We start from the raw sequence: 28,000 nt of genomic DNA on the forward strand, positions 1-28,000 counted from the left end.
ATCTGGCAACCCTGCTGCCACGTCTGTTTTGGCTTGACGGGTCAACAAGACTTGTCAATATACTCTTCTGGTGCTTTCCATATCGACTTTTATATATAAATTAGATCGTTCACCGAGTCGACAAGTATGGGAGGGTCACAAAGTGTCGAAATACCTGGAGGCGGTACCGAGGGATACCATGTATTGAGGGTAAGGAGCGAAACTACCGATTATACCTTTAGCCCACTTTGGCTCAGACTTGCCGAGTACCCTAGGGTATAGTGTAGGCTGTTTTAGGGTATAGTGTAGGCTGTTTAGGGTATAGTGTAGGTTGTTAAGGGTGTATGATAAGTTGTTTATGGTAAGCGTAGGCTGTTTATGGTGTGTGGTAAGCTTTTGAAGGGTTACGGCAGACTAGGATATAGTGTAGGCTGTTTTAGGGTATAGTGTAGGCTGTTTAGGGTATAGTGTAGGTTGTTAAGGGTGTATGGTATGTTGTTTATGGTTAGCGTAGGCTGTTTAGGGTGTATGGTAAGCTTTTGAAGGGTTACGGCAGACTAGGATATAGTGTAGGCTGTTTTAGGGTATAGTGTAGGCTGTTTTAGGGTATAGTGTAGGCTGTTTAGGGTATAGTGTAGGTTGTTAAGGGTGTATGGTAAGTTGTTTATGGTAAGCGTAGGCTGTTTAGGGTGTGTGATAAGCTTTTGTAGGGATACGGCAGACTAGGGTATAGTGTAGGCTGTTTTAGGGTATAGTGTAGGCTGTTTATGGTTTACGGTAGGATGTTTAGGGTTTACGGTAGGATGTTTAGGGTGTATGGTAGGTTGTTTAGGAAATACGGAAGGCTGTTTAGGGTGTATAGTAGGCTGTGTATGGTTTTCGGTAGACTTTTTAGGGTATAGTGTAGGCTGTTTAGGTTATACGCTAGGTTGTTTAGGAAATACGCATACCGAAGGCTGTTTAGGATATACGATAGGGTTTATAGCGTATTTGGTAGGTTTTTTAGCGTATACGGGAGACTTTAGGATATACAGTAGGGTTTATAGGGTATATGGTAGGCTGTCTATGATATGTGGTAGGCTGTCTATGGTAAATGGTAGGCTGTTTAAGATATACGTGGAGTTCGTAGTGTATATGGTAGGCTGGTTAGGGTATACGGAAGGCTGTAGGATATACGGTAGGCTGTTTATGCCATAAAGTAGGTTGGTAATTGTAGGTGATAGTGTTTAGGGTATACAATAGGCTGTTTAGGAAATACAGACGGCTGTTCAGTGTAAAGGATTGGTTGCTTAGGGTTAACAGTAGACTGTGTAGTGTATACGGTAGATTGTGTATTGTATACGGCAAACTGTGTAGTGTGTACGGTAGGTTGTGTGGCTAGATACTTGAAATGGCGAAATTATAGCCGGCAGGTGTTGATCGGGGTTGTGAGATACAAATGAAATAGCCCTTCATCTTTTCTGATCGTATCTGAAATTTAATATTTTTAATTGGTTGCAGTGGTAATCAATGTAAATTTTCCTCGCTTAGGTTAGGGTACCCTAGATGAATATTGTTTGGTAGCCTTTGTATATAATCGGACAGTTCCTCCCGTGTGCATAATAAATGGACATCAACTAACTTGGTCTATCCCCTCTAACCTAACTTTAAGCCATGTTCTTACCTAGTTACCTAATGGGGGCTAACTCCCTTCTGCGACTCCCCTTACACTGTCGTATTCTAAGTCAGCCGTTATCATACATACAGGTGGCCGCTATCATACATACACCCCTTTTTTATTGGTTGTGTTGGTTATCAATGTAAATTTTCCTCCGTTAGGTTAGTCTACCCTAGATAATTGATATTATTTGTGAAAAATGTGCATGGTGCACACTAGGCTTGTGTAAGTAAAAGCTCTATGTATATCTAATGCATAGACCATTGGTGTTGATGCCAATTCATGTTGACTTTGTCCTGTCATCATAATATACACTATTGGATATTCAACATATACATAATTTCTCCATTTACTTCAGCTGTATCGCATTTGATAATGTTCCCAATCTGTACATTTAAATGTACCTATTGAGTAGAAACCTTCGAGGGAAAGAGGCTTTTATGGGGGTTATTTGGCTAATGCCTTTTAAAATCGACTGGCGTGGCATGTAGTTTGATTGAATAATGAGATATGTGTAACTTTAGTTTCTTGCCAAATACGAGAACTATGTATCTTTCCAATTGGCTTTGGCATGTTTTATGCATCTGTGGCCATTATTCGCTTTTGTATTTCCCCACACCCCCTGGTTAAAATAATTATAAGGGCCTCCCCCTAATGGCAGATATGCCTACATCACACCAAAACCAATTAAAAAAATACATAGCTCAGTTGTGTCAATGAAACTAGTTATTAGATGAGGGCAAACAGGGAAGAAAAAATAGGAAAATGTTGTAACCTAACCAATTGCTTACAGTGCTGTATTAACCCATGATAGTACCCCGAGGCTTCAAGCTTCTTTGGGCTCTTTGACATCCCCCAACAGCCCCCTCTGGCACATTTCACTCTCTTTTTTCATATGATTTATTTCAATGATATCACAACTGAAGTAAATAATCCATAGTGTTCACATTTAACACAAAAAAAAATGGTTGCATAGTCCCCTACTCTTAGTGGGCCCCTGCTCTCGCTGGACCTCTAGGCTTCAGCCTAGTCAGCCTTATAGGTAATGCAGCCCTGCTTGCCTAACCTAACCTAGGTGTATGGGTTTGCATCCTTACTTTAGCAACTGCCATACCTCTTTCTTTTGAAGGATCTATGTGTCATATCGCTTATCATAAATAAGACATATAATCCCCCTTACCTTGAATAACTTTTGAAATAGATTGTTTTGAAAACCACTCTTGGCTATAGTATTGTTAGAAGTGTTTTGATGAATATATTAATGACCTACATAGATTGAACTCCCGTCTTCCATTTCCGCTAAACGCAGCAGCCAGCCAGCCACTATCCGAAGAACATGTCTTAGCAAAATTGCCGAACTATGAAAACATCTAGGAACTTCAGCTGAAATGGTCAAAAACATAAAGTAATGGTTCTGTCTAGAGAAGAGGCTTTGGGAATAGCATTCCCAGATTTCGAAAAATAGCTTTTTAAACACTCGCATACAATTTACACAGTTGCCACTTTATGCCTAGTTTATTATTTGTCCATCCCTTTTTAATTCCAAACGAAGCATTCCATAAATGGCCAACACTCAACCTTTTCATATATGTACAGTAGCAAATTCCAGGTTTGCGAGAAGATAAATTATTCTACCATTACCAAATTTATAGATCTTTTCAATTTGAAGTCTGCTGCTTTTGGTAAATTAGGGATTCGCATGTTTAAGTAAATTTTTATATTTATTTTGAGAGAAAATCATTTGTTGAATTTAATCTATACTTGTTATTTTTACGTGTTTCTTTTATCTTGCAGGTTCAAGAAAATTCCCCAGGCCAATTTGCTGGTTTGGAGGCCTTTTTTGACTTTGTGGTATCCATTGGAAATACAAGACTAGTAAGTACTTTAAGAATTTTTATAGTAGGCCTATAGCAATAAATTTATAAGAATGTGTATGCTAATACTGTATTTCATTTTGTTTTGTGGCCTAGATAGAAAATTTTATAGTTTATTTATGAAGTTTCTGAAGAAAAGGTTTGTCATTTGCATTTTTTTTTTTTTTTTTTTTTTTTTTTTTTTTTTTTTTTTTTTTTTTTTTACAATTTTTTCATGTTTTGCATCATAAAGGTGTCATTTTATTATTGATGGTCCTTATTCTGGTAGAGATATTGCCAAAATGGCTTTTGTTATTGTTTGTCTCTGAAGTTCCTGATATTTGCTACTTGTTTTTTCTAGTTTATTATTTTAATGATACACTATTTATCCTCGGTTATATTTCGCCAGTCGTCTCTATCTTGAGCTTTTTAACTGAATGCTTATGCATCAATAGGCATAGGAGGAGATGATGAAGATCATGATTTTCTATCCTAGCTAGCATTAGTATTTTTAGTCTTGTGTAAGATATTTTGCATTATATGTTTGGTGATGTTCCAGCAGTGTTAGGTTAAGATCTTGACATTCTATCAGTAATCACCTTTGTTTGCCTAATGGCTATGAACTGCACTTCAGGACGGATGGTAGTTAAGGGGAAATGTCATGAAACTTAGTGCCATAACATTTCAGGAAGGAATGATAATGTATTCATACACTGATACAAACCATTGTCCTTTAATAGGAATATGATTTCAGCTAAGCTGGAAGCTCGGCTTTTAAAATTTGTAACGAAGTGTCGGTAGTTACTGGTGGGTAGAGAGGGAAGCTGTGCTCACCGAGCAGGTATTTTAACGTCAGATGGGAAGTGTTATTGAAGTACACTCGGTGCTCCAAATGGGAAGTTGCTACTCGGTGATGTGGCATGGGGGCGGGGTTTTATTCGATACTCGATAGTAACTACTGGCACCTTGTTATAAAGTATATTTATTTCAGTACTTACAAAGTTCATTAAAATTCCCCTCTCTTCACTTGTTTTGTTTTGGATAGTTTAATCATTATCTAAACTTCCAAGACAGAAAAAAGGTAATTGTTCCAACACGGAGTACTTACCTCGAACTACTTTCTTAGGACTATCTGGGATCTCCTCCCACCCGACCAGAATTTTGTGTAGTTTCCCCTATCTCCGTTTTCTATAGTGGGTACCTCAGGCGGAGGAATACGCGCCATGAGGCGACCCGGGGTCAGAGAGCGTGCTCGGCCAGGTCTCGACTTCCAGTAAGTTTCTGGTCGCGACGTGATTAACATCTTGCCGCGCGCTCTCTTCACCCAGTGCGACCCTTTGTGTCCCCCGACCCTTTGTGTCTCCGCGGTCCCCATGTGTTCAATCCTTAACCTTATCCACCTCTTTCCTCTGTGTCCCTGTGTCGATTGGTGCTTTAGTGTTTCGTTATGGAGCATCCCCGTCGTTGCCCCAGGCCTATGGCCTAGCGTCGCCCGATGCCTCGTCGGAGAGGGGTTCCCTACCACCTTCCCCTACCCAGAGTAGGGGACGAGGTAAGTCCGTTGCGGGGAAGAGGCCTATTGCCTTTCCCCACGAGTCTGAGATGTCTGTTGGTGGGGATGTTGTGACGGTTCAGGCAAGTGGGGGGCCTGAGGGAGGGGCGGGAGTGTGTTCGGGAGACGAGGTCCTGGTGCCCGCAGGGCCCGTCTCTTTCGACGATCCGATGTGGGGGAAGCCTGCTACAGCCTCTTGTCCCGCATCTTGGGTGTGCATTTCAGGTACTTCAGCGACCGGGGCAGATGGCGAGAAGGAAGGAGAATCACCGAGTTCGGATCCCGTCGCTTGGGCGCCTCCGAGGATGCCCTTCAGCTCGCCCATGAGACAGGAGGAGGAGTTCGACGCCTGGTTCGCCCACAAGAAAGTTCCTCGGTCTCCCCCCCGGCGCCGTCGTCAACGCTCCCGCCTGTCTTTCTACAGCCCTCTTTGTCAACGGACCGGCACGAAGATCCCCCAGCAACTCGAGACGCATCAGACGACTCAGCGGGTTCTCTTTCCTCCCCGTCGTCGTTCTCCTCCTTCTCGTCAGACTCGTTCTCCTCGGAGCATGAAGGCCCGAGGGACTCGAGGAGGAGACGGGAGAGGTCCCGCTCACGATCACGCCACGCCAGAAGACGGTCCAGGACCTCCAGGAAAAAGCACAAGAGGAGCCGTTCGTCGAAAGGTGAATGGGTGCGGGTCACGATCCCCCGGAGTCATCTACTCAAAGCTGCCGCCGCCCCGAGCACCTCTGGCTGGCTCCCTAGAGCCCCTTCACCACCCTCGCGGCACGGCTCCTCCAGCAGACCCGATCATCGTCGGAGGTCGTCGCACCAGGTCTCGGTAGACGAGCATAAGTCTGCGGAGGCTCCGGCTCCATCCACCCAGCGGAAAGAGTCGCCCCTTCGGCCTGGCAGGTTTGTCCCGGCCTCCGGTTCTTCGACGGCTTTCTCAGAACATCAAAGCCAGCCAGCTGGTACGGAGAAGCCCACAGTTCCGCGAAGCTCCGCGGGAGGGAGTAGACCCATGACGGCTACTCCCGTCCCAGCGGGCGGGTCGCCCCGCCAATGGCTCGGCAGGAGAAGAAGATGCCTCCTCCCCACACGGATCCCTCCGTCATCGACGAGGCTCCCCATGCGGAGGATCAGATAACGGAAGGTCTCGTAGAAGGGGGAGAATGCTCTACGGACGAAGTCTCCACCTACAGGAAAGTCTTGGCCCTCATCAGGCGCCACCATAGGCTTGATGAGCCTAAGCCCTCGGCAGAACAAGCCCGGCTCTCCGGGCTTAGCAGACTGGTAGACAACCCAGTACAACAGAAGCCTTCCCCTGGCAAGGGATGTGAAGCTGGGTATGGACCACATAGATAGGTTCATAGCCAGCCAAGCGGACGCCCCCAGGAGCCAGGGTGCCTCCAAACTTCTCCCGGGTCTTAAAACGCAAAAACGCTTTTATATCCCAGAGGGGCGTCCCGGAGGTCCCCGCTTGGTCGAGCCAGCGATCGCCATTCTGAACCAAGGAGCGGCTGAAGATAGGGCATCCTCTGTTCTGGTGTGCTTCTCACCAGGGGAAACCGCCATAATGGAGGATATGGCCCTAGACCTGGTTTACGTGTCTTTGTGGTTGGACTGGTGGGCCTGCACGTTGGTGGGATTCCAGTCATCTCGTGACCTCTCTGTTCCCGAGAATCAGTCCCTACTAAGGGAACTGATCAGTTCGGGAGGAAAAGCTCTTAAGTTTTTATCCTACCAGTCGCTCTCTCAAGCAGCCAACTGGATCCTGCGGAAGAGGGACACAGTGCTGAGCAAGCTGGCGCGGAGGTTGCCCGAGCGGGAGGCGAGAGCATTTAGGAACTCACCAGTGTGGGGAGAGTCTGTGTTCCCCCTGAAGGCAGTCGAGGAGACCATGGAGAGGGTCAGGAAGCTGTAAGAAGCGGGAGAGCCCAGCCCCCCGCCGGCAAGACGGCCAGCCCACAGGAGACCCTCTTCAGACGTCCCTCACCCGTCCCATGTTTCGCCAGTCCAACCAAGGAGGGACTCCCCGTCGGTGTCTTGGCACCAAGCCCCGCAGCCCTCCCGTAGCGGTAGTTCAGCCCCACAGTCTAACTTTAGGCCCGCCTATTCCAACTCCAGGAGAGGGCGATCCAGCCGCGCCTCTAGAAGGAGATAGGAAGGGAGGCCCCTACTCCTGCCGAAGCCTCAGGTAGGGGGATGCCTCAGACACTCTTGGCAAGCTTGGCGGGACCACGGAGCGGATCCGTGGACAGTAGCAGTATTGAAGGAAGGGTACAGGTTGCCTTTCCTAGCGGAACTGCCCCCTCTGATCCCGGACCAACAGGCGGAGTGGTTGGCACCCAAGGACCCCTTGAGAAGAACAGCATTGCAGGAGGAAGTGTTGGCCATGCTCGCCAAAGGGGCGGTAGAACCAGTCAGGAATCCCGGGCCTGGGTTCTACAGCAGACTCTTCCTGGTGGAGAAAGCGACAGGGGGATGGAGGCCGGTCATAGATCTGTCGGCCCTCAAGTTTGTGTGCAAGACCGACTTCAAGATGGACACCCCGAAGTCGGTGTTGGCGGCCTTGAGAGAAGAGGACTTCATGATGTCCATAGATCTCAAGGACGCCTACTTCCAGATCCTTGTCCACCCCTCCAGCAGGAAGTTCCTAAGGGTAAAATGGGGCACCCAGGCGTTACAATTCAGAACCCTCTGCTTCGGACTGTCGACAGCTCTTCACGTCTTCACGGGTCTTCGCAAGTCTCAGCCTGGGCACACGAGTAGGGCATCCGCCTGATTTGGTACCTAGACGACTGGTTGTTGCTTTCAGCCTCAGAGGGAGCACTGAGGGAGCAAGGCGCGAAGCTTCTTCGGTTCTGCAGTGTCTTGGGTACCATCATCAACCTGGAAAAGTCACAGCTGACACCCTCCACCAGGAGGACCTACCTGGGAAGGGTTCTAGACTCCCAGTTGGTGAGGGCCTTCCCCTCCTCAGAGAGACTAGACAATCTGGATCAGATACTTCGTCCCTTCCTAACGGACCAGCCCAGGAGAGCCAAGGACTGGCAGAGATTGATAGGCCACCTCGTGTTATTGGAGAAGTTGGTCCCCCTGGGGAGGCTCAAACTCAGGGGAGTTCAGTGGAACCTGAAGGAGCTCTGGACCCAGGGGGACTCCCCTCACAGAATAGTCCTGGTATTCCCGGAGACAAAGGAAGTCCTGAAGTGGTGGCATGACAGGACAAACACCCTCAGAGGAATGCCCGTCGCAATCGATCCTCCGGAGAGGCTGTTGTTCACGGACGCATCAAAGGAGGGTTGGGGAGCCCACGTTCTCGACGAGTCAGCAAAAGGGAAATGGTCCCTCACGGAGAAGAGCCATCACATAAACGTGCTAGAGCTGATGGCCGTGCAAAGGGTATGCCGAGAATTCGTCCATTTACTCCGGGGAAACACCGTAGCTCTGATGTGCGATAATGCCACGGTGGTGGCCTACGTGAAGAAACAAGGAGGACTGAAGTTGAAGGAGCTATGCAGTCTCACTACTCAATTCCTGGAATGGGCAGTGGAGGAACAGATAGAAGTCACAGCCAGGTTCATTCCGGGAAAGAAGAACGTTCTAGCTGATGGCCTCAGCAAGATGGGCCAAGTAGTAGGGTCGGAGTGGTCCTTGCACCCGATAGTGGCCCGGACGGTCATCCTGAAGTGGGGTTCGCCGGTGATAGATCTCTTCGCCACAAGGCTAAATGCTCAGCTCCCCTAGTTTTGTTCTCCTGTGCCAGACCCAGCAGCAGCATTCGAGGACGCTTTTCAACATCCTTGGGACAATCTCGACGTGTAATCCTTCCCGCCCTTCGGGATGCTCAACCAAGTTCTCAACAGAGTGAGGAGGGCGAACAACCTATGGATGACTTTGGTAGCGCCCTGGTGGCCGGAGAGAGAATGGTTCGCGGACCTAAAAGAACTGGCGCGCCTTCCTCCTTGGCCCCTTCCAGACAGGCCAGACCTCCTCCGGCAACCACACTTCCAAAGGTTTCACGAAAACCCTCGGTCCCTCCGCCTACACGCGTGGAGGTTATCGAGCGTCTCCTGAAGAGGGAAGGATACTCGTCGAAGACCACAACAACGATGTCGGGGTACCTAAGACGGTCCTCGGTCGTGGTATACCAAGCAAAGTGGGCCACCTTTACTAAATGGTGCGCCTCACAGAACATCAGGCCGTTGGAGGCCTCCTTTCATGAGATAGCCGACTTCCTGGTCTATCTGAGAGACGATGTGGGTACGTCCATCCCAGCCATCAAGGAAGTCCGGGCTGCGCTGGGACAAGTCTTCCTCCTGAAAGGCATTGATCTAGGAGCCTCTAGACAAATCTCGATGCTCATCAGGAGTTTCGAACAGTCGTGTTCCCCCCAGGCCTTGAGGGTGCTCCAGTGGGAAGTGGCTAGAGTGCTGAAAGTTCTGTCAGAGGTGCCCTTCGAACCCCTCAAGGATATTCTGGACAAAGAGCTCACCCTCAAAACGGTCTTCCAGTTAGCCCTTGCGTCGGCTAAGAGAGTAAGTGAGCTCCATGGGTGTCATATGAGATCTCGCACTCGAAGGACTGGCGGGAAGCAACTTTCAGATTCTTAGCTAACTTTGTAGCCAAGACTCAGGACCCAGCTTAGTGGGACACTAGGTTTGAGGGGTTCTCAGTGCCAGCGATTCCGCGTTCGGACAACCCAAGGGACTTGTTACTGTGCCCAGTCAGAGCGGTGCGTAAGTACCTAGAGAAAACTTCCAGGCTTCGGCCTGGGATCAAGAGTCTGTTCGTCTCCTCAGGGCTAGTGAAGAAGCCAGTCTCCAAGAATACGGTCTCTTTCTGGTTACGGCAGGTAATTATGAGAGCCTACGACAGCTCTGGAGTCTCCCTTCCGGGAAAGCCTAGACCCCGTGATATTAGGGGCCTGAGTACCTCTCTGGCCTGCGAGAGGAACATGGCAGTGGGCCAGATCCTGAGGGCAGGCACTTGGTCAAGACAGTCCACCTTTACGGCTCACTACCTAAAGGACTCTTCTAGAAAATCTTTGGACGGCTTCTCTCTTGGTCCCGTCATTTCTGCGCTCCAGAAGATTTAAAGGCGTAGCCCCGGGGAAGCCGTGGGCGGTAAGTCCAAGAGACACAGGTTCCTTCCTTACCTTTCCCCTCCGTATCAACCTTCCCCTCCATTACCCTTGATCCCTTCACTTACCATGGGGAACACGTTCAGTGGATGCATACGTCTCCGAAGACTCTTACAGAGGTGAGTTACGTAGACACCAAGTTAGTTTTTTGCGTAGTTTTCCCTAGTTTCTCGTTTCTCTTTTTGGGTCAGTAGAACCTAGTCTCCTATCTAGGTTCGTTTTTCCCTTCTCCAGACAGTCTCTCGGTCCGAAAGGCCACTCCCACCTCCTAAAGTATAAGTCTCCTAAGAAAATAGTTTGGGGTAAGTACTCTGTGTTGGAAGAAAACACAAATTTTAAGTAATTTGTATTTTTCCTAACAGTACTTAGCTCGAACTACTTTCGGATTATGGCCCACCCATCCTGCCCAGAGTGCCTACAGGACTTTTGGAACCTTATCTATCATAAACTTACTGGAGGTCGAGACCTGGCCGAGCACGCTCTCTGACCCCGGGTCGCCTCATGGCGCATATTCCTCCTCCTGAGGTACCCACTATAGAAAACTGAGATAGGGGAAACTACTCAAAATTCTGGTTGGTTGGGAGGAGATCCCAGATACTCCTAAGAAAGTAGTTCGAGGTAAGTACTGTTAGGAAAAATAAAAATGACTTAAAATTTGTGATTTCCATACAATAGCTTCGCCAGGAAGTTATCATATTCAAGTACTTTCACTAAAAAGAGGGAAGTCAAAGGTTTTATTTGATATGTAAATCTAAGCAGTGCTAGGTCTACTAGAAGTGGTTTGAAAATCAAAATTAAATTTGACCCACCTGAAAAACTAATTCCCTCGACTTCGCAACTCAAATTCCTCTTCAGACTGAGCTCTCATTTATTCTTTTGTACGTTAAAAACATAGATTGTCATTTTTACATTATCGACTGTATTCTACGTAGCAAGACATCACCCAAATGTCATAGTTTTTAACCAATGATGATTATACACATTTTACTTGGGACTAGCATTTTAACAAAACTAGAGTCACATGACTTGAATACCCAATCAGGTGACACTTTTACTATGAAACTGAACACTTTTTGACACTTTTCACACAATTTCCACTGCTAATTTTTCAGTCTTTTGAGGGCCATAGAGGCGTGTGAACCTTCAACTTCCGGTGCGGTTTCTCATTTACCATCTACTTTGACATCAATTTCTGTTGATTCTCTCCTAAGTTCATGTTTCAATTGTTGTTTAGATTACAAAGATTTTGTTTTGCATTATTGTGGTAACATCGAAAGAATAAAGTACTGTACTACCAAGAGTACGGTGTTATTAAAAGTGAAAGTGACATTATTTGCCCCACCTGTGGTTGTAAGTGCCAACTTGATATTAACAAAAAAGCATTTCGATGTGACAGAATGCATGTATTGAAAACAAGAAGTGAAAAAAAGTTGTAGTTTTTACGTATCCATTTTTAAGGGAATTTGGTTTGAAAAGTCTCATTTAAATATAGAATCTAATTTTTTACTTGTACTGTATATAATTATATTGGTGTTAAATTATTTATAAATTTGTTGAAAATGAATCAAGAATTTCTGACAAAAATATAAATGATTAGTGCTCATTCATTTGTGAGGTTATTGTACATTGGGTACTGAGTCAGAAAGGTGTAGCTCATCTTTACCCTCCATCTAAGTAACTACACAAAGGGTTTAGACTGTCTTATACGGTATTTAATACGGTATTTAATATGGCAGTGTAAGGGGGTCATGGGGGAGGCGAAGCCCTCTTTCTGCTGGGATACGGCTACTAGGTTAGGTAGTTTGTTTAGGTTAGCTGGTGGCCTTGTTTATTGCTAATTCTACATGTGCCATCATTCGTATGTTAATACGGATTTTTTGATTCATTCCCCTCCCAAAAACACTGGTTTCCCAGTGGGCTCCCCCAAGATTGGAAAGGTTAACAAATAGGGTAAAAATACTGTTCTTCCTCAAAAAAAAAGTCGGCTTTAGATAAAGCACTTAAGTAATTCATCAGAAAAAAAGATATCAAAATTATTAATTGCGGAGCTATTGATTGTATAGAATTACCAAAAAAATGAGGGGCAATAACAAAGCCAGGACTCCGCTACACAGAGCCACAATGGCTATCCATATAGGTAAGGGGGAGTGTTAGTATTTTACCATACTATGAGATGGGAAATTTTTTCCCTTAAAGAATAGGTGGTCAAATCTCTTCTTTTGGAGAGGAAATAGCAAGAAAACCTTGATGAATATTGAAATGATTAATTTTATTTGAATTTTCTTTCAGTTGAATTTGTTCAGATTTGATTTGCATCTGAACTGATATTTCTCTCTTATGTGGATAGTGATTTATGAAATGAGTTTTCATTTACAGGATCAGGACAATGACACTTTGAAGGAGCTGTTGAAGAGTAATATTGAGAAAGAACTCAAAATGACTGTGTACAGCAGCAAGACTCAAACAATTCGAACTGTGAACATCACCCCATCCAACCTCTGGGGCGGCCAAGGGCTGCTGGGAGTTTCCATTCGATTTTGCTCCTTCGAAGGAGCAAATGAAAATGTTTGGCATATATTGGTGAGTATTGAGTTCTTTAGAAATATTGTCTTTAAAACACATACAGTACTGTATAAATTTTATAAATCTCCCCTTATACAGTACTGTATAAATTTTATAAATCTCCCCTTATACAGTACTGTATAAATTTTATAAATCTCCTCATACGTTCATATTGCGATGTCCCCAAAACCAACTCAACATGAACATTACCCCCAAAAAACAAAAGATTTCCTGTTCTTCCCTTCCCACCCACCAAGGTGATATCTAAGGACTAACGACAACTTGAGGTATGGCCTGGCCTTACCTAACTGGCCAGTATCTGACGTTACTTAAATTGGGGATGTTTACTCCCCTTTTAAATGCTTCATGTAGGTATTTGCATTTTCAAAAATTTTGGAAGCCATAGATTTTCTTTGTGTTAAAATATAAGGTAACTTATCCTTTGTAGAATGCCAAATTTTGAGTTAAAGTAACCAAAACCTGAAGTAGAGTATAAAGTTTGTTCGTATGCGTATACAAACCTTTGTTATTTTTAATGGGTAAGCTCCTGGTCACTTTTGTTTCAACCCAAAACATGGGTTGTGGTGGCCGATGTGGTAATGTCCATGACTGGTGAATGTCAGACTGGGGTTCGAGTCCCACTCAAACTTGTTAGTGTCTTTGGTCGCTGCAATCTCACCATCCTTGTGAGCTAAGGTTGGGGTGTTTGGGGGAGCCTATAGTTCTACCTGCTGAGTCATCAGCAGCCATTGCCTGGTCCTCCTTGGTCGTAGCTTGGGTGGAGAGGGGGCTTAGATGCTGATCATATGTATAAATTGTCAGTCTCTAGGGCAATGTCCCTTGCCCCTGCCATTCATGAGCGGCCTTTAAACCTTTGATCTAAAGGTTTACCCACTGAAAATGATGAGGGCTTTTATAGATTGAAAAAATATAAATTATTTGTAAAATTTGTAGTATCTTTCTGGTTAAATGACTGGTCATAAAGGCTCACAATGAGTTGCATCCAAGTTAAGAGACTTGGAGGTTAAGAGTGCTTGATATGAATAGTAAAGCCGTGTTACTGAAATTTTGTAAGAATCTTTCCTTGCGAATAGTTTTATTAGCAGCTCAGGTTGTACCAATCAATATTCTCTAACATTAACCTAAAATTCCTGGTTCTTGTATCAAAATTACTTTTAAGTGCCATAGTAGCGGCTGGCGATGTGGTTTATTAAAAGTGGGGTTCCATTGTTTTTATTAAAGAATGAAGTTTAATAATGAGAGGTATTTAGGAACTGGAACATAATGTGGAGCGTAAAGTTATATCCTAAGTTGTAATGGTTTGGTACCAAGACACTAGACCAAGAGGTGTCTGTGATGTATAAACAGGTACTGTATATTTTAGGACATTCAATTTCCTATCTCCTTTCTTCTTGAGCTACCTCTATCAGAATGTACTGCCACTGAAAAGAGAGTTCAAGAAGGTAGGATACAAGTTGTGACTTCGATACTGAGAAGTTAGGTAAGGTCAGGCATTACCTAAAGTTGCCATTAGTCAGTAGATATCACCTTGGTGAGCAGGATCCGTGACCTCTTGAAGGGAACAACGAAAACTACTGTATAGTGTTTTGGGGGTAATGTTCCTGTTGAGTTGGCTTCTTATGAACATAAGTATTTTCATGCACAATTTCAAGTTGATATTTATGGTGAGGTGCTTGGCATAATAAAACTGTAAATTACTTCTCTATATAGCTAAATCCTTCATCTTAATTCTCTCCTGTGTAAAATTTTGATATAATGATCATTTGACAACAATTGCCTTCACGTAAGATTGTCATTCTCGACTACATTCTATTTCAGGAAGTGGAGCCCAATTCTCCAACAGATATAGCTGGGTTGCAGTCACACACTGACTATATCATTGGTGCTGATTCTGTGCTTCATGAAAGTGAAGATCTCTTCTCCTTAATAGAGGCTCATGAGGGCAGACCTTTGAAACTCTACGTCTACAATACGAAGACTGATTCCTGCCGTGAAGTTACCGTTACTCCAGATTCTCAGTGGGGTGGTTCTGGAAGGTGAGTAATAGTCTTCCTCCTTTTTTTTCTACTACTACTACTACTACTACTACTACTTTTTCTTGTAATACCTTATGCTTGTACAGTACATGATAAATTTGTTTTAATTTCACCATTAATTGGCCACATTTCAGTTCCCATAATAAAGTACAGCACTGTACAAGGTAATACAATCACATATTGCAGGTGATGAAAGAAGTAACACAATAACTAAGTGTACTTAAATTTTAAGATGCGGCATGGAAAAGGTTAGAAAATTGCTCATAGTTTTGTGAGGCAATTTCTTCATCATAAATAATGAGGTTATTTTCAAGTTAAAGGAAAACATAGAACCACGTTAGTTAGTGTTAGTTAGGATGCTAGGGTGCCTAGAGAAAAGGAAATTAATTTTCAAATTTTTTATCCAAGGTTTTACGTTGGTTCTGTTTACAGTCTGTCAACTTTTCAATGGGCTTAAAGCCAATTAAATCTTGATTATCAATTTTTATACCATAAATTATGTAATTATAGTAATACCATACTTCACATAGTTTAGTTCCAAAAGACCCTTTATAAGGTAATTTTTGACCCAGGTCAGATTCTTGCTTCAAATTGAATATGAAAAAGTATTAATGCTGCTGCTTCCTCTGGTGCCTTAAATGACCGCGGAGGTAGCAGCAGTAGGGGATTCAGCGTTATGAAGCTTCATCTGTAGTAGATAACAGGGAAGGGTGGGCTGTGGCACCCTAGCAGTACCACCCGAACTCGATTGAGAGACTTGTCAGACTGGGACGAACGTAGAGAGGAGAGGTCCCCTTTTTTGTTTCATTTGTTTGATGTTGGCTAACCCCCAAAATTGGGGCAAGTGCCTTGGTATATGTATGATTACTGTATAGTACAGTATTTGATTTTTATATAATGATAGTTGGTATCATCCTTTTAAAATTAATAAGATTTAAAGATGCATTTCTATAGAAACTATTACCTAACGAGATCAGGGGAGGATGTATGGAAGCTTAATATTATATATACTATACCTGTACAATGAGAGGAAAATAAGATATGCCTTTTCCTATTTTTTTGCTATCAAGGTAAAGGAATATGAGAGTATAGATATGTTTTTAGTGTATGCTAGGTTTGTACTTGTAAGCCTTAGATACCAGATACCATGCTATTAATGAAATTTTACGTAGGATATGAGCAAAGTCTAATGTCCTAAGCCTCATTTTTCATACTTCTTCTTTATTTATGAAATGTCAATCTGGAGATTTTATTCCTAATAGAATAAGCATTCCGTAGATCTATTATTATTTTGTGGTTAGCGTGACTATTATGATTCCCATGGAATAGTGGCTCCTTCTTTGAATAATGATGTACTAAATCAAAATTATTGTATTTTGTTGGAATTACGACCATTAACCCATTTCTCCAATAAGGTAAATGTAGGGTTTAGTACCTCACTTGCGTTAACAAAACCTCTCTATTTCCAATGTCAGTTTCCGTACGTGGTAGGTAGTCGTTTAGAATACGATGTAGTAAAGATTTTAAGATATGTATTTAGAATTTTAAATTGGTCTTTTACATGAACTACAAAGTTATTAAACCAAATAAATTACAAGGTACATAGTAGTTTTGTCCTAATTTTTCTTACTTATAAATGTCCATGGTTGTTGAAAAAGTTTGTAATAATGAAGCTATTCAAATGGTCATAAATGATATTTTACGTATTGTTATACAAATGAATTAGATATTTAACAATGTCTGATAGTCGAGTTTACAGTATGTAATATTTGGTTGAGAGTTTCAAGTCTAGTTGCTACTGTGGAAGTGTGTTGAATTTTAATGAGGAGCATTGAGTCATGTTTTTATTTCCTCAGCTTGGGTTGTGGCATTGGGTATGGGTATCTACATCGCATTCCTACCCAGAGACCTGGTCCTGGCGTAGATACCCCGAAGACAAGTCCAAAGGAAGAGACTCCATCATCTTCAGAACCATTGTTACAGGTAGAGATTGTTGTACATTGTTTTGTCTATTTTTACTGTATTCTTCGCTATAGTATCTTTGTTTTAAAAGCTGAGAGGTTAGATTCATTGAGTGTGGTGGGAATGTTAAGAGTTAATAAAAGTATCTTGGCCTATTAAATAGTTCTTAGTGTAATTCCATGCGTTCATGATTTCATTGACTGATTTGATTTGGGTAACTTGTAATTACTCAATTGATGTAGAGTACCTTTAAAATCTTTATTGCTGCTTTCTTCTTCTTTTTAATTCCATTTTACAACATTTATTCTATTATATTCATTGTGTGTAAAGTGGCGTTGATTATTTTGATTGAGGAATGAAATAGTACTATCTTTTCTAAGAAATTTGCAGTCAATTAGTTGTAATTTTCTGAAATATTTTGGTTTTATTGGAATTTCATTATACTGTACAGTAGTTATTCTTATATGATCTACTTTTTTAAGTACAATACAATCAAACTAAAGAATATATGCATCTATATAATATTCTAAAGAAAAGGCAAATTTTATTACAGTTTTGATTCCATGCCTCATCCTCTGAAATGAAGAGAAATAAAACTTAAGATTTTATTTATATAGAATATTTGAGAAGTGTTCATTTCCAGGTGGCTACGGGTAGTGGTGTCGATGAAGTAACCTCTGGCATTGCTGGAGTAAGTATTGGAGACCCATCATCAAGTACTACGTCAGTTACTATGACCATTCCTCCTCCTTCTGCATATACTGTTGCAGCTGATTCTTTAACTAATCAGACTGCAGTTGCAGCCACTACGGCCGCAATGCCAGCGGCAGCATCCGCAGTTCCAGGAATCCCACCTCCAGCGTCTTTCACGCCAGTGTCTATTCCACCTCCTGTAGAATTGCCTTCTAGTTTTACTACACCCTCTGCAACTGTTCCTCCACCTTCTTTTCCATCAGAAGCTACATCTATTCCCATCCAGCCACCATCCATTCCTGATCCTAGTCCATCATATCCAGTTTCTGCTCCATCTTCAACCATTGCACCTCCACAGGTACCACCACAGCCTTCAGTACAAGTTCAGTCATCGGTCCCATCACCTATGCAAGTTCATGCTCAATACATCCCAGCTGGTCCTTCTACTCAGATACCTATGCAATCGTTTACTCCAAGTCCAATGCAATTCCAAAATCCCCAAGTCATTGACCCTAGTCCCCTTAGTATGGGTGCAGTTCCAACTGTTCCAGTTATGAACGCTGTACCACAAGGAGTGCCAGGTATGGAGGGACAGTCATACATGGCTCCCATTACGTCTCCAGTAGCCGCACCTCCTCCAAGTATACCATATCTTTCAGCGCCACCTGTACCTCCACCAACTTTCTCAAGTGAGTTCATGTTTTTTTTATCTTTTGGTTATACTCGAGTTTTATTACTAAATACTTTTGATAAATTAATTTCACTTCAATTTATATTATCAATGCTTAGCTTTTAAAGTAAATTTATGTAAAAAAATTTCCGGGTGTATTAGTGAACCTACCAGGTTAAGTATCAGATTGGTGGGTAATTGAAATTTTGCCATCAACAATTCTTGTGGATAACATTTTCGAGAATGAGAAACTGTTAGGTTCTAAAGTTGTAAACATATAAGCAACGATTGGAAGAACATAGAGTAGGGCTGGAAAATTGTGAAGAAAATAAAGACCAGATGTAAATTCAAACAGAGAGTATGCACGGTACATGAGAAGAGAGAGTGAGTTTCACATCTGACCTCATAAAATAGAAAATCTGACTTAACATTAATGCTGATATTTAGTAATAATAAAGGAATGATATATTTGGAAAATTTTCAAGTACTTTATATGAAATCATCATCAACGACATTTTCATGTCAGATTTTCCTTTTATTGAGTTAGATGTGAAATAAGATCTTTCTATTCTCCTGAGTTTTTTCTCATGATACATGAATACGGAAATAAATAATTTTCCTCATTATTGCTATGATTTAAGTTCTTGAGAATATATAGAATATGAACTTTCAAAGTATTTTTTAGTGGTTTTACTGCATATTGTAAAAATGCTGCATATCTTTTATTATATGAAATGATTGTTAAATTTTATTAATTTTGTATTATGAATCTCACACTTGCAGTGCTTTCCCTAAAAGATTTTATTTTTTAGATAAAAATGGAAATTTGGTGCAAAATAAGTTAGTTAGTTGAGAGTAGGAACAGACAAAAGGCATTAATGCCAAGTGCAAAAAGTGTCCTACAAAGATCCTGTAGTACAGTACCAACTACGGTGTATGAATGGGGCACTAGGTGATGAGTTAGCAACGGTAGTAATGGTAGTATCAAAATTTGATACTGACAACATTAATGTTGGTTTTGGATTTGGTATGATAGGAAGTTGGAGTATTACACCTCAATCCTATTCAATTTATTTTCATTTATGCTTTTAATTCTTTTCAGCAGCTCCTCCAACAGTGCCCTCAATTCCTGGCATGCCTGTAACAACTCCAATTAATCTACCTGGAATGCCTCCTATCACAGGTAAGCTAAAGTACTGACTTCATTTGATATAGCTATAAACAATTCTTCTTCATACAAGGGGTTAACTACTGCACTGTATTTGTTCAGTGGCCACTTTCCTCTTGGTAAGGGTAGAAGAGACTCTTTAGCTATGGTAAGCAGCTCTTCTAGAAGGACACTCCAAAATGAAATCATTGTTTTCTGAGTCTTGGGTAGTGCCATAGCCTCTGTACCATGGTCTTCCACTGCCTTGGATAAGAGTTCTCTTGCTTTAGGGTACACTTTGGCACACTATTTCTCTTCCTTTGGTTTGTTACAGTTTTTATAGTTTATATAGGAAATATTTATTTAAATGTTACTCTTCTTAAAATATTTTATTTTTAAATATTTAACTTAGCCGGTGAATATATAATAGCTGAGCCTCCGGCGGCTCGACAGAAAAACACAAAAACTCGCGAGCGATCGCTATGAAGGTTGCGGGTGTGCCCACTAGCGCCAACTATCGGCCAGATACCGCATATACATGTAAACAGACCCAATTCTTCTCTGTCGGTCTGATCGACAAGACGTACCATTACTCGCTGTTAACCTGGAGTTTTTCAACAGTCTTGGTGAAGTACTTCCTTTTGGTTTGAGCTTTCGCAGTGCAGGTGTTTTATCTTTAACTTAAATCTTGAACTCTTTTTTTGGATAGATTTAATTGTTGATGACTTTGGATTGTTTTTGGACTTTCTTTGACTTTTAAAAATGGCCGACCCTTCCCTTAGTACGGAAGTGTGTTTTAGGCTTTTAGCAATTATCTTATCACGTTATAAATTGTTGTTGTTAATTATAGATTTTCCTCTATATATTTTATATCTCAACCGCCTTTATTAGGCCTCTTCGATTAGCTTTCCATTTATAATAAACATCAAGATAAATTTTAATGATTTGTTTATATGCGGCCTTACCTATTCCTCCCCTAATCCGAGAGTAGTCGGTCCTAACTTGGAAACCGAAGTTAAACAACGTTGAGCCCTTTCAATCGTAAATAACTTTTACAGAGCAAATGATTTAAAACATTAAATGAATATTTTTTAGTAGATATTTTATGAAAGATTTTCTTTGAATAGTCTTCGTACTGTTTCAAAGATGAACTAACGTTTGGTTTATTTATGCTACGCAGTTTGCGCTCTATCGTTACGATAGAGAGAGAGAGAATCACGGTTTCACTTTGCAGAAAGAGTAAATCGATTCTGACGTTTTGTTCATTCTTCTTTCAAACTGAAATGTTTTAAATACTAATTTAAAGGAACTTGTTAATTTTCAATTTCTTAGTCCTTTCAGTTTTTTCCTTTGGTCAAATAACCTGTTTATTGACGAAAGGTGAGTGGGCTTTTCTCTTCGGTGTGAAATCAAGAGAGAGAGACGGAGAGAGAGTGAGAGGAAGAGAGAACGTTCCGATCTTTATTCTCGTCCCAAGCGAGTAACGTTGTTCTCGAGTCAGTTTTTTACTCTCGTCCCAAGTCTCTGTACGGGGAGAAAGGATAAAACGTTTTTAGTTTTTATTCTCGTCCCAAGGCACTGTACGGTGAGAGATTGTGAACGTAGTTTTGAATGAACTAGTGTTTAGTCTCCTCCCCAGTCACTGATCCTTTTATCTTTATATATTTCCGTTTTATTCGATATATATGTTTACTGTTTTTTGCTTGTATTAATGTGCTTACATTATACGACTTATTTCGCAATTATAACCTTTTGATGTAAGGTAGAATTGCGTGCTTCAGGTAGAAATCAGTTTTATTCATGCCTAATGTGAATTATTGAAAAATTCGATTTCAGTGAAGTAAGTGCAAAACAGAAAATCGTAGTGATAAAGTGATAATTGCGCAAAGTGTTATCAGTGTTGCGACAGAGGGTTCGTCTGTTCGTGCCTGTCGTTCGCCTAGTCCGAGACCTCTTGCAAGCTCCCATGCCCCAGGGAGAAGTAATGTCGTAGGACTTATGGGTTCGAGAGGCTTTAACCAACGAACAGACGTTCCCTCTATGGTTTCAGGCGTGTCTCGTCAAGACCGCCCCTACCATAAGACGAGCGAGACGGTTTTCTCCTCTTCATCCGAAGGCTTATCGCGTAAGAAACCGTGGAGCAAGGTTTCGAGACCCTTAAAGCGAAAGTCAGTCCCTTCAGGACAGGTCCAGCGTCCTGGTTGTAGCCATTGGGACAGCTCTGACCCTGTGCAGTCATCGGAAGACTGCTTGACGCCTAAACAGAAGCGTAACACAGGCTCCGAGAGTCTTATTGTAGGCAAGGTTTTGCAGTCACAGACGTTACCCTCGTCTCTTACCGCACCCATTCCCGTTGATCCTAAATGGGTTGTACTGCAAGACATGCAGAATAAGCTTGCCTCTCTTATGGAGGACTATTCTGCTGAGCAGGTTCACGATGATCCTCGCCGCTTAGCTGATCGAGATCCTGGCCGTCAGCCGCCCAAACGAGCCTTTGCTCGTCCTGTTGACATTGACGTTACAAAGTCACGTCAATCACGTTTTGTAGAGCCTCACTCGATGCAGTCCCGTGTTGACTCTCAACCGCTTGTGGACGTTCAGCCGCTGCCGCTTGCTCTTGTTGACGTTCAGGATGTTCGCCAACCAGCGTAGTTGACTTGTTTTGACGTTGAGCGTCAAGCACCGCAGTCAAGAGTTGTTTTGACTGCTCAGTCTAGGCAGTCAAGGCAGTCTCGAGTTGACGTCGAGCGTCCTCCCGCACCTGTTGTTGTTGCTGGTCAGTCCTTTAAGCAGTTACATGACATAGCGTCCTTGACTGCTACTGTTGCTCCTTTGCGTGTGGACTCTGCTTGTCAAGCATTGCCACCACGGCAGGTCTCTCCCTTGCTTGAGACTCGGCAATTGTCGGACAAGGTTCCTTCAGATGAGGAAGTTGCTGATCCCCCTCCTACTGATATTCCCTTGAGGACTCTGTCAGACGGAGAGGAGCCTAAAGCTGCTCAGCCCTCTATGGACTTTAAATAAATCATGCTGATTTTTAAGGATCTTTGTCCGGATCTTTTTATAACTGCTGCTCCTCGTTCGCCTAAACGTCAGAGTTTACACTAGGCCTAGCTACTTCGAAGCCGTTGTTTTCTAAGCTAGTGCTCTCTCGCTCTTCTAAGAGAGCTTTACGTTTGCTAGGCGACTGGTTGATCACCAGGAGGAGTTTGGGGGAGACAGCCTTTGCTTTCCCTCCTTTTAAGCTGGCTTATAGAGCGAGAGTCTGGTATGACACGGGAGAAGTTCTCGGCTTGGGAGTTCCTGCCTCTGCCCAGATAGACTTCTCAAACCTCATAGACTCTCCCTGGCGCCTGGCCATGAGACGCTCCAAGATTTTATGGTCGGCTTCAGAGCTAGACCATCTCCTGTTAGGAGTTTTTTCGAGCGTTTGAAGTTTTGCTGTACAATTATGTCATGCATAAACAAGGCTTTCAGGGATGGCTCCAATAATCTGACAGCCACGTTCTCTGCAGGAACAAGTCTATCAGGGATGGCTCCTATGATCTGGCAGCCACGTTCACTGCAGGAGTACGTAAGAGGCAAGTGCGCTCAATGTGTTCATTGTCAAGACAAACTTCACGATGAAGTCTACCATGCTGTCTTGACAGCATTAATGGAAGGCGACTGGATGGTCTCTCTCGACCTTCAGGATGCATACTTCCACATTCCTATACACCCGGATTCCCAACCGTTTCTGAGGTTTGTTTACAGGAATGTGGGGTACCAGTTTCGAGCCCTGTGCTTTGGCCTCAGTCCTGCTCCTCTCGTGTTTACGAGGCTCATGAGGAATGTGGCAAAATTCCTCCATCTATCGGGAATCCGAGCCTCCCTGTACTTGGACGACTGGCTTCTCAGAGCATCGTCCAGTCATCGCTGTCTGCAGGATCTACATTGGACGTTGAGTCTGGCCAGGGAGTTGGGACTTTTGGTCAAACTGATCCCATCCCAGATTATTCTATATTTGGGGATGGAGATTCGCAGTCCAGTTTTTCGGGCTTTTCCGTCTGCCACCCGAATAGAACAAGCCCTGCTCAAAGTCCAACTAATGCTGAAAAGAGAACGTTTGTTCAGTCAGGAGTTGGAAGAGTCTCGTAGGGACTCTCTCATCCCTGGAGCAGTTTGTCTCGCTAGGGAGACTACACCTTCGGCCTCTCCAGTTCCATCTAGCCTCTCACTGGAACAAGGACAAGACGTTAGAGATGGTATCAATCCCAGTCTCCGAACCAGTAAAGGCATGCCTGAAATGGTGGGACAGCAATATCAGTCTGAGAGAGGGACTATCCCTAGCAGTCAAGAACCCAAACCACGTGTTGTTCTCAGACGCGTCGGATTTGGGTTGGGGTGCGACCCTGGACGGTCGGGAATGCTCGGGAGTCTGTGGACCTCAAGTCAGAAGAGCATGCACATCAACGGCAAGGAGCTATTAGCAGTCCACTTGGCCTTGATGAAATTCGAAAGCTTTCTTCGAAACAAAGTGGTAGAGGTCAACTCAGACAACACCACAGCTTTGGCGTACATCTCCAAGCAAGGAGGCACACACTCCCTCACGCTGTACGAGATCGCAAGGGACCTTCTCATATGGTCAAGAAATCGAGGCATCTCCCTGTTGACGAGATTCATCCAGGGGGACTTGAACGTCTTGGCAGACTGTCTCAGTCGGAGGGGTCAGGCGATACCCACGGAATGGACCCTCCACAAGGACGTGTGCAAGAGTCTTTGGGCTACTTGGGGTCAACCCACCATAGACCTCTTTGCCACCTCGTTGACCAAAAGGTTACCAATCTATTGCTCACCAGTCCCAGATCCAGAAGCAATCCACATAGACGCGTTTCTACTGGATTGGTCTCATCTGGACTTATATGCATTCCCACCATTCAAGATAGTCAACAAGGTACTGCAGAAGTTCGCCTCTCACGAAGGGACAAGGTTGACGTTGGTTGCTCCCCTCTGGCCCGCGAGAGAGTGGTTCACCGAGGTACTTCAATGGCTGGTAGACATTCCAAGAAGTCTTCCTCTAAGGGTAGATCTCTTACGTCAGCCCCACGTAAAGAATGTTCTTCAAAGCCTCCCCGCGCTTCGTCTGACTGCCTTCAGACTATCGAGAGACTCTCAAGAGCTCGAGGCTTTTCGAAGGAGGCAGCCAGTGCGATTGCGAGAGCTAGGAGAGCTTCTACCATCAGAGTATACCAGTCGAAGTGGGAAGTCTTTCGAGACTGGTGCAAGTCAGCATCTGTGTCCTCTTCCAGTACCTCTGTAGCCCAAATCGGAGATTTTCTTTTACATCTGAGAAATGTTCGCTCCCTCTCAGCTCCCACGATTAAGGGCTACAGGAGCATGTTGGCTTCGGTCTTTCGTCATAGAGGCTTAGATCTTTCCAACAATAAAGATCTCCAAGATCTCCTTAAGTCTTTCGAGACCTCTAAGGAACGTCGTTTGGCAACTCCTGGATGGAACTTAGACGTGGTCCTAAGGTTCCTCATGTCAGACAGGTTTGAGCCATTACATTCAGCCTCCCTGAAGGATCTCACCCTCAAGACGCTTTTCCTAGTGTGCTTGGCTTCGGCTAAAAGGGTCAGTGAAATTCATGCCTTCAGAAAGAACATCGGCTTTTCTACAGAAAAAGCCACATGTTCACTTCAACTTGGTTTCCTGGCCAAAAATGAACTGCCTTCTCGTCCTTGGCCTAAGTCTTTTGATATACCTTGCCTGTCAGAGATCGTAGGCAACGAACTTGAAAGAGTGCTGTGTCCAGTTAGAGCTCTTAAGTTCTACTTAGCTCGTACTAAGTCCTTACGAGGTGGATCTGAGGCATTATGGTGCTCAGTTAAGAAACCATCATTGCCTATGTCAAAGAATGCTTTGTCATATTTTATCAGATTTTTAATACGAGAGGCTCATTCTCACTTGAATGAAAAAGACCGATGCTTGCTTAAGGTTAAGACGCACGAAGTAAGAGCTATAGCAACTTCCGTGGCCTTTAAGCAAAATAGATCTCTGCAAAGTATTATGGACGCGACCGTTTGGAGAAGCAAGTCGGTATTCGCGTCATTTTACTTAAAAGATGTCCAGACTCTTTACGAGGACTGCTACACACTGGGTCCATTCGTTACAGCGAGTGCAGTAGTGGGTAAGGGTTCTACCACTACATTCTGTTAATTCCAATATCCTTTTAATCTGCTCTTGAAATGTTTTTTAATTGGGTTGTACGGAAGGCTAAGAAGCCTTTTGCATCCTTTTTTGATTTGGCGGGTGGTCAAATGTCATTTCTTGAGAGCGCCCAGATTAGGGCTTTGATGAGGTTCTGTTGTATGGGTTGCAGCCCTTGATACTTCAGCTCCTGGGAGTCTTTCAGCATCCTAAGAGGATCGCTGGGCTTCGTGAGGAAGACAGACTAACAAGGCAGAGTAATCGTCTAAGTCAACTTCCTTACCAGGTACCTATATATATTTGGGTTTTGTTATGATATAACTGTCAAAAACTCTTAAGCATATACGCTGTAAACTTAATTAACTCTGGTCTCTACCCACCACCATGGGTGTGAATCAGCTATTATATATTCACCGGCTAAGTTAAATATTTAAAAATGATATTTTAATTATAAAATAAATTTTTGAATATACTTACCCGGTGAATATATAAATTAAAGGCCCCCCCTTCCTCCCCGATAGAGACCCAGCGGGATGAGAAGAATTGGGTCTGTTTACATGTATATGCGGTATCTGGCCGATAGTTGGCGCTAGTGGGCACACCCGCAACCTTCATAGCGATCGCTCGCAAGTTTTTGTGTTTTTCTGTCGAGCCGCCGGAGGCTCAGCTATTATATATTCACCGGGTAAGTATATTCAAAAATTTATTTTATAGTTAAAATATCATTTTTCCTTATTTCCTTTCCTTATAGGGCTATTTTCCCTTTTGAAGCTCCTGGGCTAATAGCATCCTGCTTTTCCAACTAGGGGTGTAGCTTAGAAAATAATGATAATGGTATTATTGAGGTTGCTCTGAGACTAGATGAATAATCAGAAACTTGAAACTCCCATTATCATGACCCTTATAAAGTCATCTTAACCTTTCTGTTGTGTGGTAGTGATACAGTACATCCAAGTGTGAACTGTGCTCTCTGCGAAGGATGGAGTATGTCCCAGAGTATTTTTTGTTTAATGCAAGATAGAAACACCCACATTATTATTATTATTATTATTATTATTATTATTATTATTATTATTATATCTTGCTAAGCTACAACCTAAGTTAGAAAAGCACGATGCTATAAGCCCAAGGGCTCCAATAGGGAAAATAGCCCAGTGAGGAAAGGATATCAGGAAATAAACTACAAGAAAAGTTTAAAAATAATAATAACATTAAAATAAAATTTTCCTTTATAAACTGTAAAAACTTAAAAATAACAAGAAGATAAATAAGATAGAATATTGTGCTAGAGTGTACCCTCAAGGAAGAGAACTCTAACCACGTAGGATGAATAAAGTGCACAATGTTCCCTGTTGCTCCCAAAACACAATAGGAGCAATATTTTTGGATTTGATGGAAGGCCTTACTACTGGCTAGTAAATAACCGTGAAATATAAGGATTATGTCCGTGTGATTCCCAGTGGTGAGGAAAATTAATGCTAAAAGCCTGTATTTCCACAGAGAGTCTATTCAATTAATACAGAGAAAAGTCTATTCAATCACTCTCTTCTTTCAAATGCTTTTTAAATGAAAGAAATCAGTCGAGAAACAAAAAAGTGGATGAGTTGCACTCCTTAACCTCTATTAGTGGTGAACCATTCATTTTTAGCTTAAAATTACTGGAATAAAGTGTTTTTTTCAGTGTTATTTCTAAGCATTTTGATTGGATTCTCATCGTATAAAATTCTAGTTTTCCTTTCTTTTTTATATGCAACTATGTACACAATTCAATTGAAATAAATTTGATCATTACACTGGCAATAACAAATCTGATGTATCAAAGTTATTGTTACTAACATCAATTTTAAGCATGGCTCATAGAATTTGCCTTTGCGAAGTATTAATTTATTATTAGACTGCTGAGGTTACAAAAAATCAAAATCCATTGATCAAGATGTGCCAAAAATTTTATATTTCTATTTTTCACTAATTTTCCAATTTCAAAATGACTGAAAGTTTGTAACTTTGAAGTTGAAACCGAGGAATGTCAGTTTTCGTATGGTAGATGTACAATCATTTTCAAATTATTTTTTGAGAAATTTTATGTTGAAAATTACAGGGGTCTGAACAGCCTCTTCTCTTTCCAGTAAGTGCCACTCTACCCCCTGAATCTTTCCAAGGAATAGCCACCAACGCCCAACCAACATCGCAACCCCAGCCAGTTCAGTAGCCGTCACGAGTTCACTGGGTATATTTGTTGGATCATATGTATTTAAGTTATATAAAAATTACAACAGTTTAAGGTGGCCGAATATTTATGAGCAAATGGCTTTAAAGTGTATTGTATTATAGAATAATGTCATTTGAATATATCATTCATGAAATTTTAGGATTTAACATAGCAGCTAGTAGTCTAATAATGACTGACATAACTATTGTTTATAGTTTGAAAATTTTGTATTACACTTAGTTGCTATAGCTTTGTTTGGTTATAAGTTTGGTTGCATATTCTATGTCTTTATGTACTGTTATTCTCTCTTTAACCATTAAACAATTTGAAAATAAA

General features: G+C 42.6%; 1 protein-coding gene across 5 annotated transcripts; it reads left to right on the forward strand.

The window, feature by feature from the left end:
* On the forward strand, positions 1–28,000 carry Grasp65 (Golgi reassembly-stacking protein 2). 5 transcript variants are annotated; one of them, XM_068377154.1, is made up of 8 exons: positions 1–189; positions 3,431–3,511; positions 12,552–12,755; positions 14,577–14,794; positions 16,651–16,777; positions 17,400–18,138; positions 19,222–19,302; positions 27,554–28,000. In XM_068377154.1, the coding sequence occupies exons 1-8, from the start codon at positions 127–129 to the stop codon at positions 27,559–27,561; spliced, it is 1,521 nt and encodes a 506-aa protein (XP_068233255.1). In that variant the 5' UTR covers positions 1–126; the 3' UTR covers positions 27,562–28,000. The 5 variants fall into 5 exon arrangements, with proteins under 5 accessions (XP_068233255.1, XP_068233257.1, XP_068233252.1 ...); XM_068377156.1 differs by having other exon boundaries at positions 17,808–18,138; positions 27,582–28,000; XM_068377151.1 differs by having other exon boundaries at positions 2–189; positions 27,582–28,000.

Source organism: Palaemon carinicauda, chromosome 7, assembly GCF_036898095.1.
Source record: "Palaemon carinicauda isolate YSFRI2023 chromosome 7, ASM3689809v2, whole genome shotgun sequence".
Lineage (NCBI taxonomy): Eukaryota > Metazoa > Arthropoda > Malacostraca > Decapoda > Palaemonidae > Palaemon > Palaemon carinicauda.

Excerpts from the sequence above, each read along its gene's own strand:
- Grasp65 (XM_068377151.1), top strand. The coding sequence starts at position 127 with ATGGGAGGGTCACAAAGTGTCGAAATACCTGGAGGCGGTACCGAGGGA. Across the intron at positions 190-3,430 it reads AGGGATACCATGTATTGAGG|GTTCAAGAAAATTCCCCAGG; the intron begins GTAAGGAGCGAA and ends TTTATCTTGCAG. Across the intron at positions 12,756-14,576 it reads AAAATGTTTGGCATATATTG|GAAGTGGAGCCCAATTCTCC; the intron begins GTGAGTATTGAG and ends ATTCTATTTCAG.